The sequence below is a fragment of the Gobio gobio genome (assembly GCF_949357685.1).
Source record: "Gobio gobio genome assembly, chromosome: 21".
NCBI classification, from domain to species: Eukaryota; Metazoa; Chordata; class Actinopteri; order Cypriniformes; family Gobionidae; genus Gobio; species Gobio gobio.
The window spans coordinates 29,061,148-29,080,090 of record NC_137117.1 but is presented as its reverse complement, the minus strand read 5'-3'; the positions used below and the strand labels follow the sequence as shown (position 1 = coordinate 29,080,090).

Here is an 18,943-nt window from a genome sequence, read left to right as displayed (position 1 = left end):
CATATATGTTATTCCTTCAATTATTATTATTTTCTTAATTTCGTTTACTTACTTAACGGTCCTTCTTGATTGTTTGATATGAGACTTAATTGCTGTTACTATGTCTGCCTTTTGAGTAGGCCTATTGTAAATTGTTAATATTGTTTGTTCAATGCCTAATTTGTATGTATTTGCTTATTTTCAATAAAAAATAAAAATCAACAAAATGGCTGAGAAAAACACTTGGCCAAGATTAGGCTACTGTTTCGTTTTAGGAAAATCTATCATTAACAAACAAAATACCAGAAACAGCAGGTTATAAGAGGACACAACATGCAGTCTTTGAATTATCATCACATGCTCCGTCTGACAATTCTGTCCTACAGAGCATATGGGCGATGTGCGATAAGTGGACAAAAAGCTCTTTTGGATCGAATCTTTTCATAGAATCAATCGATCCTAAAGCCTTTCTAAACGATTTGTTCACGAATCGATCGAACTGATTCAGTTAAAGCGAATCTCGAATCAGCTTCCATGAAATCAAAACAATTCTTATTTTTATTGCAATGTTTATTGTAAATGATTTGTCTGTGCACATCATTGTATTAAAAATAAATGTGCCATTAATTGAAATCTTTAAACAAAATAATGCCCCGCCTTCTTGCAATGACATATTTGCTTTGATTCTTTAAATTTGACATAATACACAGCACAAAGCAGTTAGGCAGTCAATGCAAACTGACACAACACCAAAAAAAAAAGAGAAAATTATGGTTTTTAAAGCTAGAAACTTTGGCTCTCCTGGGATTGCACTACATATTTATACAAAAAAATTCATCAGCAAATAAGGAAGTTATTTTATTGAATATAACACCATACTACTATTAAAAAAAAATCCATCTCACGACAACCAAATCGAAAGTTATATAGGGTGGGAGGTGGGTGTTTAAAACTCAAGGTAATATATTGACATGGAGCACTCCTAACAAATGGCGAGAATTGTCATTGACTATTATAACAAGAGAGCTTGTTATTGTACAAAAAACAAAAACAAAAATAAGTAGAAATTATGTTTTAATTATTTGCACAAACACAGCGAAGGTTTTGTCCAGAACCAAATGGAGGAGATGGTCCACGTGACATGATGACCCCATTCTGTCATCATTCTTGCTTTGAGCTGAAGGGTCACTTCTTATTGGTAAGTGCACTGAACCATGAGAAGGAGAATCAGAGATGAATCAGCTCACTGCTGACCATTGGAGGACCCAGTCCTTCTAATGCAGAGCTCACAGGTTTGCCAGTCTGCAGAAAACTTGGTAAATAATTTCATGCATAGAGACATTTTCCATTTTACATCTTAAACCTTCCTCCATTTCAACAAAAAAATCTTTGGCTTTGTTTTTATTTGTGTATTCAAATTAAAAATAGCTTTACTAGACTGTGTCTCTTCACCTTTTGCTATATAAAAATAAGACACTGAATGCTTCCCCATATTCGCTGTAGGATGACCAGAAAGGCCAGGAAATAAAGGACTAGAGTGACAACCTGAGGAAAGATGGAAAAGTTGTATCACTAACATAAATTTCGATAGCAGTATGAATGAGAATGAGTGAGAATATAGACCCACATGGTGAACGTGATTTCACTATACATCATGTTCCATTTCAATGAACCAATCAGATTTGAGGGACAAGTTTACAGTTTATGCCAAGTTTTGACTTACGACCAGGGTTAGGTGCTTTTATATTAGTGTTATTCACCTATCATTCCCCTCTGATTTTAGGGAAAAGTTATGGGTACACTGCAAAAAATGCTTTTCTTACTTAGTATTTTTGTCTTGTTTTCAGTCCAAATAATAAAAAAATCTTACATCAAGAAGCAATTACTAGACAAGCAAAAGTTTTTGTCTTGTTTTGGGGGAAAATAACTCAAAATTAAGGAAGTTTTTGCTTAAAATAATCAAAATAATCTGCCAATGGGGTAAACAAAATAATCTTGTTTTCTGTTTGAATTAAGATTATTTTGCTTACCCCATTGGCAGATTTCTTTGCTTATTTTAAGCATAAACTTCCTTAATTTTGAGTTATTTTCCCCGAAAACAAGACAAAAACTTTAGCTTGTCTAGTAAATGCTTCTTAATGTAAGATTTTTTAGATATTTGGACTGAAAACAAGACAAAAATACTAAGTAAGAAAAGCATTTTTTGCAGTGTAGGGTTAGGTTTAGAGGTAGAGATTATGACTACATTTTCAGACAGGAATGTTGTTCCAGGATCAACAAAATATACTGAAATCACGGTGACCAGATGAGCATATTGGGAAATGAATGTACCTGCGAAGTGCTTAAGCTATTCTTCTCACAAACAGCCACTTTTCTGATGTCTCCACAGCCGTCTACTTGTCCCCAAGTGTCCTCCAGTTTCTCCGGTGTGGGATTTGTCATCTCAGAAGCTTCTGATTTCAGATCCAGATCTGGTTCAGGGTCAGGTTCTGGGGTCAGCTCTGGTTCAGGTTCAGGTTCTGACTCTGGTTCATCGGGTGTTTCTTCCACCTCTTCTTCAACTGTAAAGTTGCCAGCATTAATCAGAGTTAATTATGTATTAAAAGGGTATTAGTTAATATATATTGGGTCTCTTATGCTCACTCTCCAAGAAATCCAGCTGGTGCAGAACTCTCTCTTCTGCATCGAAATCCACATTGTAGTGATCCATGTTCTCATAATCAGGATCCAGGGTTTCCAGAGTGAAGCAATTAGACGCTATGCCAACCCTTCAGATATACTGTTGATTGTTAGATGAATGTAACTAATACAATCTAACTGATGCTAAACTTGCTAAAAAGACGAGACTTACCTCTCAATAAGATCTTTTGAGGTCTATTAGGGAGAGATAAAATATATGTTTCAAACATTGCATGCTTGACATTAAAAATGGAAGATTACAGAGCCCCAAACAAAAGATATGACACCTGGACGAAAGAAGCCATCTCTGGCTCCTCTATGGCATTCTGAGCTTCCTGGATCAACTTTGAGTTCGTGTCTGCATGCTCACTGTAGGTTTGCAGTAAAGATTGGGCCCAGCCAGTCTTTTCTTCCTGCTCAAAAGTGATTTGTTGGGTCATGATCTTTCGACGTTCCTCCAGAATGGCAGACATGCGATCAAATTTCCCACACAGAATCTGTTTCTGAATCCTGCTGTTTTCCTGTCAAATGGGTATTGTAAGCATCAATGGATAATCAGTTTGTTGTTAAATATGTTTTTTGACGTTTCATTGCATGACATTGTGAAAGTAATTTCTTCGGAAAGTGCCACACAAACCTCTATGTTCCTGCTGAGTGCCTCTAGTTCATTAACAAATGACTGAACACGGTCATTTGTGGCAACCAAAGAAGCAACTCTGTCACCGAGGTCAGCCTACAAGAAGTGAAATGAATGAATTGTTCTGAATGGTGTAAAGATGTAACGTGATGACACAAATAGACCATACCTTCTGCTGCTGGTAAACATCGACCAGGGGAACTACTTGGCAGTTCTTGTGTGCCCCAAACACCTTACAGAGAGAGCAGGTGGGCACCTGACATGTGATGCAATAAATATTAAGCTTCTCATCTTCATGCTCTGCACAGTTAAACTGTTCAAGAGGCTTCGGTGGTGGAGGCCTAGAGCTGGAGACATATTGATTTAAATTCAAATCAGGTCAAGTGATCAATACACAATACAACCAAAGCCGTCATTAGAAGAGGCTATATATAACCCAGAATCTTTTATTGATTGAACCTTGAATTTTTAGATGATTAAATTATTTATTTGATAATAATTAACATTATAAAGCCCACTGTATCATATTTGATAAAACCACTAAATTATCAAAATGAATAAAACATTGCTGAAAAACCTGTTGTACGCAATCTACTCCATGACTTCTGTCGTCTGATTTATAGTTTAGACTTTTTAGTGCAAGTAAAAGACATTTAAATTGCAAAAATGTCTCTCTTCAGGTCATGTTATATGTGGCATTTTGCTGTGAAATAGTTGTTTCTTATTTTATTTTTATAAACAATTACTGGACTGAAGCAACTTATGTTTACTTGATTATCCATACATAATTTATTTATTTTTACAAAAAAACTACAGTGTGAGTATTGGGGGGGAGCTGAAATTCTGTACTCCGAAATAACCCCCACTTGAGGGAGAAAGTTAGCCAAGAGGTCCAGAAACCCCAGAGGTACACCTTTTAATTTTATGTAAGTAATCTGTTAGATTGTTATTAAAAACCGCATTGATTCACATTACAAATTAAAACATTTTGCATAAAAAATATTTATATGAAAAATATATATTTATTTATTTAAAAAAAATATTATTTGATGTTTTTTATTTCCTCAAGTATGCACAACATAATATTCTATATCATACTATATGAGCAATAAAAGCCTGATGTATCATATTTAATACTTAACAAAAAACACATACAAACTTATTTTTTGTATTATGTTTTTTATATAAAGGTTCAATAAACTGTTCCATAAAAAAAAAAAAATATATATATATATATATATATATATATATATATATACAAAAAATAATAAAAAAAATCTATTGCAATACACTCCTGACCTTTCAGACTCCTGTTTGTAAACATCAATAATGTTCTCCACCAGTAAATTGCGCTGCAGTCCATAAACTCCATGACGATCCAAGACAACCTCACGCCGACAGGAAGGGCAGCGGAAATGGCCTCCAATTCCAACCTGGAAGAGAGATGGCTGCACATCTTACTCAGCATGCTGTTCTTCAGTCATGTTTCCTAATTCACCACGGAACTCTTTTTAAGGAAGATATCAAGAATAAACGTTTAGCATTTTAACTGGAATTGAATAACATCACCACTTTGTTTGACTAATTGGACTGTCATGTAGGCTTACCTCTCTAGAGATGCACTGTGTACTTCAAGGGTAAGATGATCTTACTCTATGGTCTGAATTCTGTAGTTGTGTGTATCTGCATTCTGTTCTGTGTGTCCTTTCAGAATTGCTATGCGGAAATGTGTTAACCTATATGTAGCCTCTGTAAACAGCTAACTGTGTAATACAGTCCACATAATGGCTATTTACTTGTATTTTCCTTAATCAACACAGGCAGGAGCATATGTAATAGAGATTGCAAACAGAGGACTGGGCATCCTAAAATAGTTATACTCTTAAATGTCTCTCAGCAGCTGAGGTGTATGTGCCAAGTGTGAATCAGGGCGCCATCACTGGCTTGATGAAACAGTGTCCTAGAGCATTACGGGAATTATAGTGAATTATTCAGCAATGATGCACAGTTTGATATGCCTCAGGAATAAGGATGATAATATTTTCATGCAACTACTTTGTTCTTGAGTTTTAAAGTGACACAGCACTCATTCCGAGAGGTCAAAAGTCAAGTGTATGTCAATTTGAATTTAAATAAGATAAATTAAAATGAATTGAAATAAAAAATGTTTTCTGTTCTTTACAAATTCATGGACCAGAGTGAAAGACTGCATTTCCCTAAATTACATTATCTGTTGGATTTCTCAGAATTGCAATTAAGAAAATTTAAATCTCTAAACATCCAAATCAAATTTTAATTGAACTGTTCAAAAATCTGAACACATTAATTAAAAGTAGGCCAATTCTTAAATTCTGAATTTTGTCCAAACCTGTTTCTCAGAGGAGAAGCGATTAACGCACGTTTTTACGTTTTTACATTTGGACCACCTTCCCAACTTACACATGATTTTTAACCTTTGCTTATGAGGAAGTGTAAGGGATAGAGAAAGTGTAAGTGTAAGAGAGAGGTGTGAGGTATATCAAACTTCAGTTAGGTGCAGAGGAGAAGGATTATGACAAAACATATAGGCCTGGTTTCACAAACAGGGCTTAGATAAAGCTAGGGTTAGGCCTTAGTTCAGTTAGGGCATTTACGTTGCTTTAATAAACGCACCTTAAAAACCTTACTGGTGTGCATCTTGAGACAAAATAATGGCACTGATATATTTGAAGATATGTCATTCATTGCAAGTTGCTTTCAGTTAAAACAGCTCAAACATGCATTTTAGCCTGGGAGTAGCTTAAGCCTTATCTTTGAAATGGGGGGATAGCATTACTAAGGACTCTCTTTCATATCAATACTTCCATTGTGCGTTGCATGAGCACTAAACCCCTGACGGCTCATATGCATCAAATGTAGGCCATCACCTATTTTTATACCTCAGATTTCAGGCTGGGGATTGAGTTTTGACATTTACAATCCCCACCTGTTGGGTTTCCACATATTAGCATGACAGGGCATTAGAAAACTGTCTGTTTGCTACAGTCATGGCAGTTACTCCATGTGAAACGGTTTTATGTGTATGTACAAGCAACTTTACATGTTGTTAACCATCCAGCATAGCTAATAGTACTTATACACAAATAGCATTTTAGCTCATAGAAAAGACTATGGTTTTTGAAGGAAACTGGCACCTATACACTCTTAAAAGTAAAGGTTTCAAAAGGGGGTTTCACAGTGATGCCATAAAATAACCATTTTTGGTTCTCCAAAGAACATTTCAGTGAACAGTTCTTAAAAGAACCATTTTTCTTAGTTTGTAGAACATTTTAATAATCCAAAAGCATTTTGTGGAATGAAAAGGTTCCGTGAAGGTTCTTCATAAACCATAAATGGCAATAAATAAAGTTTATTTTTGAAAGCGTAGTGTGAAAACTACTTTACCACTAAAGAACCTTTTGTGCAATGTAGCCAAGGAAAGGTTCCGCCTATTTTAAAAATGTTTCATCTTAACGAGGGCTTGAAAATGTACTTGTAAACATGTTTTTTTATGGTTACCCTTAATGAAGAGAAGTTCATTCAAGTGTGCTATTAGTATACTTCTTTTAAACTAAAAATAAGAAAGTATACTTTCAACCCAGGAAGGGTTAACAACTGTGAAGATTTGGGGGTGTTGATGAACTTGATCCACTTCATCTGTGTTTTGATCATCGTTCTGAATTCTATCCAGATGCGATTTTTCTCAGCTTTTTGTTTAAAATGTTTTTTGTGAAACTTACCCACATTCAAGTGTTGATAAAAAGGATGCATGAAGCTAGAATAAAACGTTTTTTATATGCAAAGTTAAAGTACAGTTAAAGGTATATTTTAAGTAAACAAACAAAACTTGCAGAATAAAACCACTAAACTACTGTAGTTTACTGAGAGTATACTTCAAAGTGTACTTACATAAACTAAAAAATGTATACTTGTTTTGTAAGGGTAACACAATGTTTTCTACATCCGCTTTGCACATGGTACACACCTGGTAGAGTTCATTGGCACACTTGCGGCAGAGGTTGTGCAGACAGGGCAGAATAACGACTGGTTTCGTAAACACGTCCAGGCAGATGGGACAGATGAGTTGTTTCTCCAGCGTCCCCATCGAGGGGTCTTTGTGGTCAGAGCGTATATCCAGTGGAAGAGACATGGCCGTGTGCCCCCGCTGACCCCACACTCACTGGAAAGTTAGGAGAGTGAAACCACAGCTGCGGAGATGAGATACCCCCGTCTCCATGCTGTTCTTATGTGGATTTGCAGTCTCTCGAGGCAGCGGGCAGTCGCTCTGCCCCAGTGCTTGAACAGGACGATGGGGCCTGTGTTGGTTTGAATGTGCTAGAAGGGGAAGGTGTCTGGTTTCTTGCTGGCTCACTGTGACACCCCCCTACCCCTTGATCAGTTGTGCCCATTTCAGGCAGCCAGTGGAATGCTGGGAAATGGAGATGAAGACCTTTCTCCTGTTACTCCAATCATTCATGTCCTCAGTCTTGAAACCAGCCAACAAAGTCAATAACACCAGAATAGCCAGATTGAATCTTTGAACACAAAAACATCTATGCATTTGAGGTGAGCTCAGTAAAAAATGTTTTTAAGAAATGAAAGAAAAAAAATGCATGTTTCCACAAAAATATTAAGCAGCACCGCTCAACATAGATACCGATATGTCTTGAGCAGCAAATCAGCATATCTATCATTTACTCACCTTCATGATGTTTCAAACCTGCATGACTTTATACAACCTTTCTTACTTTAAATTAAATGTTTTTGGCTTGATATTCTTTAAAATGAATTAAGATTTATTGATTGCAATCAATCGATTGTAAGTCGCTTTGGATAAAAAGCGTCTGCCAAATGCATAAATGTAAATGTAAATCCCTGTAAGTGAAAAAGCAACATTACCATTTTATTTTGCAGACCATCGTTGCCTTTGCACACATACACACAAACTTTTTTTAAGCTTTCTTCACGTTTATTTTACAGTTGCAAATCAGACCAATTATCCATGTTACATCTCTCTGACACAGTATATTCATGCTACAACAATTTCAGCTGATTTCATCCAGAATGCGCAAAAGGATTCTGTACAATGGTCATATTCACTTACACATATCGAACTAAGTAATTTATTAAAAACATAGGAAAATAATAAATAAAATATTGTTTCTCATCACAGGTATTTCTAACATGATTCTATTTAGATGCTGCACTCAGACACAAGGCTCCATTCGTTCTCATATTCTTAGATCGGAAGCAACAGGATCAATGTCGGATCAATGTTTTTTCATTTATGATCATGAACAAATACAACAAATAAATTGCAAAGGAAAACTAGGATAATTGAAACCAAAGACACATCCGTAGCTCTTTTACAGTGGAGCTTGTGTTGAGAAAGAATATTTTGCGTTACACATTGTGAACAGTTCAGTTTTAGAAATGTTTAGAAACAGGATCATTAATAATCTGCCTAATGCTTTAAACATAAATTAAATACAAAAAAACTATGAGATACATCTAGACACCTATGAAATATCCACAACGTGAACCTAAACAAATAAAACATACACATTTGGGGTAAATTACACAAGCTTTCTGCACATCCTCTTTCAAGTGCATGTGAATGAATGCATGCAGACACATTCAAAAACACACGCACAAACAGTGACAGCTATCCAGCTTAAAGAAATGACATTATTGAACACAGTACATAGATGGTGGTACAGTGACTAAATTCAGAGCTCCGTTTTAAACAGCACATGCGCGCACACACACACACACACACACACACACACACACATAGTGTCTAAAAGGGAAACAAGGTTTTCCTACTTTAAAGTCTGTATGCTATGGAAGCTTGTTGTTAATTTATATCACAATTCTTACTTTTCCCTGGCGGAAACAAGATTCCATAGCATGCTCATGTTCACTCCTATCAAAAATAAAATGCATGCATTCAGGGAGATAATAGGAAAGAGAAGGTTGCAAGTGCCAGGGTTCCCAAAACTTTCAACCAATGGTTTTTCCATTACGTTTCCATTCACCCATGATTATAAGAATTTGTAAAATCATTCTTAGGATTATAGCTCATGAACTTAACTTTTTTTTGTTAATTTCCAAATCAGAAATTTAAACTTCCCTGATATTTCCAGGTTTTCCATGAGCGTGGGAACACTGAATCGTGTATGAATGACATGATCAAAACCAGCGAGCATGAAATATTATAGCCTGAAGGGCACAGATCACAGAGTTAGCTATATTTTTTGGCATAATAACAGTAATAATACTGTTAATGTGTATCAACTAGAGTAAAATATCATGCTGACCTGATTAAATTAAATCAGGCACTAGGGAACAAGATCAAATTATGGGTACAATTTCAGCCAAAACAAAATACACGGGTAAACTGAGCAATCATATGGCCACGTCCATGTCTAGAACCACAGTTGTTAAAATACAATTTCACAAATGTATCTCACTAAAATGGGTTAAGTTCATTAATACAACAACTTTGGGTCAGTGTGAAACTACGGAATCAATTAGCCAGTGAAATCAATGTTTCTGAAGTATATGTGAAACGTAACATGATTTATGCAGATAAATCAGTTTACCCACAATCCTCCTGTGCTTGAATTGAATCTTCTGAAACCACAAACCTGAGGTGTACAAACACCAATGCTAGTGCCTTAAAGCCTTAAAGGGATAGCTCACCCAAAAATAAAATCTTTCAATTGACTTCCATAGTATTTTTTTTCCCTCCCGTTACAGACATTCTTTAAAATGTTTCTTTTATGTTTAACAGAAGAAAATAAACTCCTTCAGGTTCGTAAAAAACTTGAGGGTGAGTAAATGATGACAATTTTAATTTTGAGGTGAACTATACCTTTGAAAATACAGCTGGAAATACAAAACAACACCTGTACAAGAATAAATAACCTGGCACAGTCTCCGTATGTATCTGACAATCCCAATGTCCTGTTCCACTGACCACACGCACACACACACACACACACACACACACCACAGTAAGACATGTGGCTGAAATTGAGCACTGCTAAGCACTGATTATATTTGACAGTACATGCCCACCAGATGCCATCAACACGAGACGTCTCACATAAACATACACAGCATGACACATCAATATTTCCTCAATCGTGTCCTTAGTGATTACACTATGCTGCTTCCTGTTTAAAAATATATAAATGTATGTGTACTGAAACGACTGAAAGCCATTTCCTGTTGATGTAACGAAACACTTGAAATTTTAATCTGAATTATTATATCTTCTATATTGTGACTTTTGCTTAGAAATGGCACAGGTCTGTTTATTACTAGTACATAACATGAGCAGAACATTTCGGTCAAAGACATAAATTGTTCAGAATGTGGAAATATGAAAACAACCCAGGACAATGGACAGGTTGAAAACTTTTTAAAAGTTTGGGATCGATACGATTTTTAAAAAGTTGTCTGTTATGCTCACCAAGGCTGCATTTCTTTGATTTAAAATGCAGAAGGAAATGTGAAATATTATTACATTGTAAAACAACTATTTTCTGTTTTAATCTATTTTAAAATGTAATTTATTCATGTGATGCAGAGCTGAATTTTCAGCATCATTACTCCAGCCTTCAGTGTCACATGATCCTTCAGAAATCATTCTAATATGATGATTTTGAAAACAGCTGTGCTTAATTTGTGTTTTTTTTCCAGGATTCTTTGATTAATAAAAAGTTCAAAAGAACTGAATTTGAAATAGAAATCTTTGTAACACAAATGTCACTTATGATCAATTGAATTCATCATTGCTGAATAAAAGTATTAATTCTTTTAAAAAATCTTACTGAACCCAAGCTTTTGAATGGTAGTGTAGAACCCTTATCCAGTCAGATAGTGTAACATCAGCTTCAGTATGATAGCTGAAAGCTTTAAATAGCATACAAAAATATTTCCTTGTGTCTGGTTTCAAATTAATTCTCAAATAAGATTGATCAAAATTAACTTAATTGATTATGTAGACAAAAGCTGTGTGAAAGATGAAGCATGGATCATAGCAGGAAGTCTTTATGGACACAGTTAGAATGTCCTTGTGTGTGTGTGTGTGTGTGTGTGTGTGTGTGTGTGTGTGTGTGTGTGTGTGTGTGTGTGTGTGTGTGTGTGTTGAATATAAGTAGGTTTGGGGATGATAGAGGTTAAAGGCAAATCAAAATAACTTGCTTCTTGCCCTGTACAGTGGAGCATTTCAGGTTATTCAACAGAAGATCTGTAACTAACTAACCCCTCATCCTCTGCATCAACTCTTCCGGGATGGTGGTCCCATGTGTGAGAGAGAGGGAGGGAGGTTTTAATAGCTGGCGTCTGTCCGGTAGCTGGTGCGGTAAGAGTCTGCGGTCAGCTGAGTGGTCTCTGTGGCAGAGGACGGCTGCATCACGATGGGGCTGCTGCCATCTGTGGAAACAGACACCAGTGTCACGCTGCTTTATAATATAACCAGCTAACAGCCCAAACAGAACCCTGTTGTTAAGCATCTCAGGAATGATTTTAAGTGCCAGGAAGCAAATGCTGAACAGATCTTTGACTGGCTAAGTAAACAATCTGAAGGCATTTAACTGCAATTCTAAGTGAAACAGGCAATAATGTTGGGCAGGACTTGATTTTATCCATTAGGATTTGATTGAAACCAATGATACTATTGACCTACCTGCACGGCCTTGGTTATGCCAGCAGAAAAGAAAAGTTTCATTTCAGAAGCAGATCAAATTATGACATTGTGCCGTTAGATTATGAAACCAAACGTTATTCCTTTACAATAACATGCAATTAATTGTATACAATAGGGCCAGGGACATTTAATAAAAAACCCATGAAATAGTTTGATGAACATAGTTTTATTTCCAGATGTATTTCCTTTTGAAACAGGAAGTAGGGGATGGGGCATATTGAAGGTCTTTACAATTAAAAAAAAAAACTTAATATAAAGACCACTAAACTTGAGATGAACCAATATTACAATTCTGGCTGATACCAATAAACTGATCATTATTAATTAATGCTATAGCCGGTAACCAATAGCTGATATAAAAATTATTTACCATTTTGTCTAAAAAAATTTAAATAAATAAACACAAAAAACCTAAAACCAAACAGTTTCAAATGCTATGAATTTAGGCATGACAACATTATAATATGGTATTTGCTAAATATTAGATTCAACAGTGCTATTAAATTATTAGTGTTAATATATTAACTGCATTGTTGCTAGATTAAAAAAAACAAACATCTATTATAATTTTACATATATTACATATATGTATAACTAAACATTGAAATAATAAACAGTAATAAAACAGAAAATATTAAAGGTGCAGTGTGTGATTTTTAGTAGCATCTAGCAGTGAGGTTGTGAATTGCAACTGCTCATTGCTCACACCTCGCTTTCAAAGCACATAGAGAAGCTACGGGGGCCGACACAGGAGAAAGAGTGACTAGCACTCTGTAGAGCAGTTTGTCCCTTTAGGGCTACTGTAGAAACATGGTGCCACAAAATGGCGATTTCACTGTAAGGGGACCCGCGGTGTATGTAGAGAGAAATGGCTAATTCTAAGGTAATAAAAATAAAACGGTTCATTATGTAAGGTCTTAATACACCACTGAAAACATAGTTATGTATATTATATTGCATTTCTGTCAATAGATCCTCATAAATATTACGCACTGCACCTTTAAGTCACCAAACCACAATATGCTACTTGCTATTGGTTGTGAGTTGTCAGGTTTTTGGGGGAGGGGATTTTTATTAGACTTTTAGAAATCGACTAGCTTATGTATGGTCTCAAAAATACACAAATGGACTAATAGCCACAAAACGTCCATTTTGATTTCATGTTGTCTGAAAACCATGTTTGACTATTGTGAATGAATGAGCGAGTCAGTGTGTCTCACCTCTGTCGTCAGACTGCATCTGAGCTTCCAAGTCTTCAGGAGATACATAGAAGTCCGGCTCATCTGACCGTGGAGGATGAGGTTTACACTTCCCACAGCAGCAGTTACAGCAGCAGCACAGACAACAGCAGAAGTAACAGCCGGTGGCAACACCGCAGAATATAAACAATGCCTGTCAAGAGAGGGGAAAAACAAGGAGAAAATTAAAAGAAATAACAGCATGTACATAAATTTAGTACTTACACTATGGTTCAAATGTTTAGGGTCAGAGGTATCTTATGCTCACCAAAGCTGCACTTACATGCTACAAAAATCATTAAAAACAGTAATATTGTGAAATATTATTTCAATTTCAAACAGCTTTTTTCCATTTTTAAAATGCTATTTATTTATGTGATTTCAAAGCTGAATTTCCAGCATCTTTGCTCCAGTCTTCAGTGTCACATGACCCTTCATAAATCATTCTGATGTTTTGCTGATCAAGAAACATTTCTTATTATCATCATCATCAAAAACCTTTCTGAAAAATTTGAATGGAATAGTGTATGTTACTTAGTATATATCTTATGTGTGTGCTTGTGTGAATGACTAACCTTGGCCCACCAGCTGGACAATACGAAGTATGTGTTAACATTCTCCTCTCCAAACTGCTCTGCCACATAAAGGCCCAGAGATCCGTATTTATCGTAGATGTTGCGTTTGGTGGGGTCTGATAAAATGGCATGGGCGTTGTTGATTTCTTTGAATTTCTCAACCGCTTCTGGATTGTCGGGGTTCTTGTCTGGGTGGAATTTCAGAGCTAGTTTTCTGCAAACCAAAAGATTAGAAACAAGAATGAAACTTTTATTAATGCAACTATGATCTTTCCTTGCATCACTGCCAATCTGATTTTAGATATGTTAATATGAAGCTATGGCAATGCTCAGAATGGTATCCTAACTGGCAACTATTATTTAAAAATAGAATGTGAAATACTAAGCATTATTTCACAATAAATGTTGGTAAATGTATTCGGTCATCTGCGTATTCATGCACAATGAAAATGTACATACTGTGCACAGTATACATACTACCTACAACAACAGTAGTAAGAATAGCATGGTGGAATATTATCCTGAACATCCAGAGGAAGTGAGAAAAACGTTCGGCCGCCCTCTAGTGGATTTAAATGTGCTTAACACAAGGACATTTGTGTTCACGTACACAGTCCCTCTTGTCTTGGGTAAATAAAAATAAAGGTAAAATTAAATGAAATAATATAACATAAAATAAAAGGTAAAATAAAATACAAAATAAGGTACAATAAAATAATATATAATAAGGTAAAATAAGACAAGATAATATAAAATAAAATAGAACCTGAGACTCTTCTCAGATATTTTCATTGGTAATGTTGTAACAATCTTTCTATGTCTCACCTGTAGGATTTCTTTATGTCTTCTGGTGCTGTGTTCTTATCAACTCCCAGGACGAGGTATAGGGATTCCCCCGACGTGGAGAGTGAACGCTGTCTCTGCTGCTCCGCCATTACTCGCACACACACTCACACTCACACTCTCTCCCCTCACCTCACACAACCACCTCCTCTGTCTGAAAGAAAGGGAAGTGAAACGTGCATGTTATATGCGCTGTATACACCTATATGTCTGTCATTCTGCTTTTATGCTTCCACTGCTTTTTGATTTCTTCCTTTTCACACCGCATAACATGTACATTCAAAAAAATGCAAGCGTGTACATGCTGCCATCCAAGGAATGCTCCCTTTAGCTCAGCAAAATACTGAATACCACCATTATTACGTCAGTTCAGTCAGGCTCATCGTTGCTCCAAATGTCTCTGTTCTGGGAACACTGAGTCACTGCATTAACATTGTGTACACTCGCTGCACTACAAAAAGTCATGTGACTGTAGCATGCAAGTAGGAGTTTTAGAAGGTAGGGAGAGATGCTGGTTTCCTTTAGGTGTGGTTTTCTTTGCCATGACTAAGACTAACCCTTGCATTCGCATACTATCCGTCCTAGCTAGTATGATTACAATTAGTACTACTTCCCTAATCATAGTATGTTAAAATAGCATGCCAAAGGTGCTCTTCCAGTGCACAAATAGCTCTTGTGCACTGGTGAAGGAGTATACTTTAGCATAGTAAATGCAAGTAAAAGAAGAAAAAAAACAATTTAGGATTGGATTTTGAGATGTGGGTGTTGCACTCAAAAGCGGATGAAGATGAACATGAGCTTGCAGGGGTGGAGGTTAGGTGACTAAATTATTGGAGAAGTCCTGCGTACGTCACCAGAGAAGTCTGACATATTCACCGGGAGGTCCATTTATGACATTGATAACCATTACAAGGTCCATTTTTTTAATGTGTACCAAATCAGTGCCAAAACACTCTAGCCCGAGGTGCCCCTAATGACTACCGCCCTGTAGCACTCACACCCATTGTTATGAAGTGCTTTGAGCGGCTGGTCCTGGAACACCTAAAAGACTCTCTACCATCCACATTGGACTCACACCAGTTTGCCTACCGCAGCAATAGGAGCACAGAGGATGCTGTTTCCATGGCACTGCACTCTGTGCTCACTCACCTGGACAATAAGAACACTTATGCACGCATGCTGTTTGTTGACTTCAGCTCAGCATTCAACACTGTCATCCCAACCAAGTTAATAGCCAAACTTGGAGACCTGGGCATCAACACCTCAATGTGTAACTGGATTTTGGACTTCCTAACTGACAGACCCCAGAATGTTCGTTCAGGATTCACCTGCTCCACATCCATCACTCTTAACACTGGTGTACCACAGGGCTGTGTGCTAAGCCCGTTTCTCTACTCCCTCTTCACCTCCGACTGCAAGCCTGTGTATGGATCTAATTCCATCGTCAAGTTAGCAGCCGACACTACGGTGATTGGTCTCATTAGTAACAACGATGAGACTCCCTATAGGGAGGAGATCCAGCACCTGGCCACATGGTGCACAGAAAATAACCTGCTCCTCAACACCACCAAAACGAAGGAGCTCATTGTGGACTTCAGGAAGGAGTCAAGAGGCACACACGACACCATCCACATCAATGGAATGGATGTTGAGTGTGTCTCCAGTTTCAAGTTCCTGGGGATCCACATCTCGGCGGACATGTCCTGGACAACCAACACCTCCAGCCTGGTCAAGAAGGCTCACCAGCGCCTCTTCTTCCTGAGGACACTGAGAAGGAATCAGCTCTCCTCGGCTATCCTGGTGAACTTCTATCGCTGCGCAATAGAAAGCATCCTGACCAACTGTGTGGCAGTATGGTATGGGAGCTGCTCTGTTGCGGAGCGCAAGGCACTGCAGCGGGTGGTGAAAACTGCCCAGCGCATCACAGGGACTCCACTGCCTGCCATCGAGCACATCCAGAGGAAACGCTGTCTGCATCGAGCTCGCAGCATCCTTAAGGACTCCTCTCACCCAGCCCACGGATTGTTTTCTCTCCTGCCCTCTCGCAGGCGTTTCAGGTGCCTCCGTACCAGAACCAGCAGACTAAAGAACAGTTTTTTCCCCAGAGCGGTCTCTTTAATGAACTCGAACCCCTGTTGATCCACTCCCCTCATATACTGCTAACTCTCCTGTCCCCCCTCACATCTGCCTTCACTTTGTCATTTGCACTACTGGAATTGTGTTAAAAAAAACAACAAAAAAACAGTTTACTTATGCATCTTGCACTACCATACCTTAACTGGATTATGCTCATTTGCACTGCCGACTGTATTTACAGTACCAACTGTTTACATTTGCATTTTGCACTAGTACTTCTAACTGTAATATGCAATCACTTCCACTGCACTTTTACACTTTTTTTCGGATAGCTTCTGTCCATACTTCATTGCACTACCTTAATCCACTGCTATACTGCCTCTATCAGTAAAATTCTGTTTATAGTAATAGCCATCTGTATATTATATTATATTCATAGTACATATTCACCTGTAAATTCTGTTTATAATAATAGCCATCTGTATATTTATTCATTGTACATATCCACCTGTAAATTCTGTTTATAGTAATAATAACCATCTCTATTTATATACATTCAGTACATATCCATGTCCTGCACTTATTCAACCATTGTATATCCTGCACTTGCTGCTATTGCACTTCTGGTTAGACCTAAACTGCATTTTGTTGCCTTGTACCTTTACTTGTGTAATGACAATAAAGTTGAATCTAATCTAATCTAATTTTTTTTAATGAATGAATTGTACACAGTAAGATCTATTCTATTATATGCATTTATAAAACTGATAGGGTGAATCGTAATTTCATGCTGACTTTATTGTATAAACCTGAATATCTAATAAAGAGGAAGTAGGAGATGCTAATGTATCAAACAAGCCATCAAATGTATAACAGCAATGCAGGTCCTATTCCTGACATTTCTTATATTTCCCCATCACCAGTGTCATTCAATATGATTATAATAAAATAATAATTATGATCTTTATTGTCATTATTATTAAATAGAAATATTAAAGGTGCACTGTGTAAATTTTAGCGGCATCTAGTGGTGAGGTTGTGAATTGCAACTGTCCACCGCTCACCCCTCCCTTTCAAAGCACATAGAGAAGCTACGGTGGCTGACACAGGACAAAGATGTTGTCGTCAGAGAGTAGCTAGTGCTCTGTAGAAGTTTGTGCGTTTAGAGATACTGTAGAAACATGGCGGCACAAAATGGCGTCTCCATTGTAAGGGGACCCGTGGTGTATGTAGTCATTCTAAGGTAATAAAAACATAAAGGTTCACTATTTAAGGTCTTTATACACCACTGAAAACATAGAAATGCAATCTAATATACATACATGTCAATAGATCCTCATAAATACTACACCTTTAAAAAAAAAATTTATAATACTGTACTATAAAATAATAATAAAAAAATGGGGAAAAAGTAATTTTATAGTATAACAGTAAAAAAAAAGAAGACCACTACAATGTAATTTCTTAATTTTGTAAAAATTGAACCATTAAGCTTTTAATTTGGCGAATAACAGTCAAACAAATATATGCGGTGCAGGTTTCGGAGTGAAGAATGGCACTGTGTTCATTTACACACGTGCAATTTATTATCTTTGGTTTCAGTGTCTCAGAGTGGCAGTACTGTAAATGAACAGAGCAGCTAAAAACGTAGCACTTGGAAACCCACAGTGCATATATAATGCATTTAAATTGCAGCCTTTTGCACGTTTTGATAAAAATCACACTAAGCCATAACACGATAGTGATTGTATTTTTCTATATGCTGCAATCTAACAAATGTAGAAAAAATAAATAATAAAAATGCCAAGAGCTATTTAAAATGGCAAGCTTTAATTTGATTTGTCGACTTTTATTCTGGATATAGAAAATTAAGTTTATATGAAAATCAGCAAAAAGGTGTTTTTGTTGTTGTTTTTTTTGCAGTGCGCCATTATTTTATGGACAATTAAGCATAGTTTAACCCGCATTAAAGGTTTATTAAGCTAATTTTATGCAGAGGGGAAAAAAGTCGGTGTTAGCCAGAGTATTTGGTACATGTAGAGTACATATAGTCACTACATGACTATGTTGGGTAGGTGTATGTGAACACACACATGGAAGGATATAGGGAGATAATGTCTTCCACACAGGGAGAATCATAAGTTACGTCCTCCTGTGTGCAGGAAAGTCAATTAACCCA

The 18,943-nt window shown here is 36.7% G+C and overlaps 2 protein-coding genes across 2 annotated transcripts in view; both read right to left on the bottom strand.

Annotated features, from left to right (window-relative positions):
- Window positions 1-542: 542 nt before the first annotated feature.
- On the bottom strand, window positions 543-7,645 carry trim101 (tripartite motif containing 101). Its single transcript, XM_079802519.1, has 9 exons — window positions 7,299-7,645; window positions 4,595-4,743; window positions 3,465-3,642; window positions 3,296-3,391; window positions 2,946-3,179; window positions 2,831-2,853; window positions 2,623-2,747; window positions 2,311-2,540; window positions 543-1,524 (listed from the first exon to the last, which is right to left on the bottom strand). The coding sequence occupies exons 1-9, from the start codon at window positions 7,461-7,463 to the stop codon at window positions 1,438-1,440; spliced, it is 1,287 nt and encodes a 428-aa protein (XP_079658645.1). The 5' UTR covers window positions 7,464-7,645; the 3' UTR covers window positions 543-1,437.
- Window positions 7,646-8,267: 622 nt separating this feature from the next.
- dnajc5ab (DnaJ (Hsp40) homolog, subfamily C, member 5ab) overlaps window positions 8,268-18,943 on the bottom strand; it is a 21,234-nt gene continuing 10,558 nt past the window's right edge. The window contains exons 2-5 of the mRNA XM_079802518.1: window positions 14,671-14,842; window positions 13,846-14,059; window positions 13,253-13,424; window positions 8,268-11,758 (exon numbers count right to left, since the gene is read on the bottom strand). Coding sequence (XP_079658644.1) covers window positions 11,655-11,758; window positions 13,253-13,424; window positions 13,846-14,059; window positions 14,671-14,780 — 600 coding nt within the window. The 5' untranslated portion in view covers window positions 14,781-14,842 and the 3' untranslated portion in view covers window positions 8,268-11,654. The remainder of the gene's footprint in view (window positions 11,759-13,252; window positions 13,425-13,845; window positions 14,060-14,670; window positions 14,843-18,943) is intronic.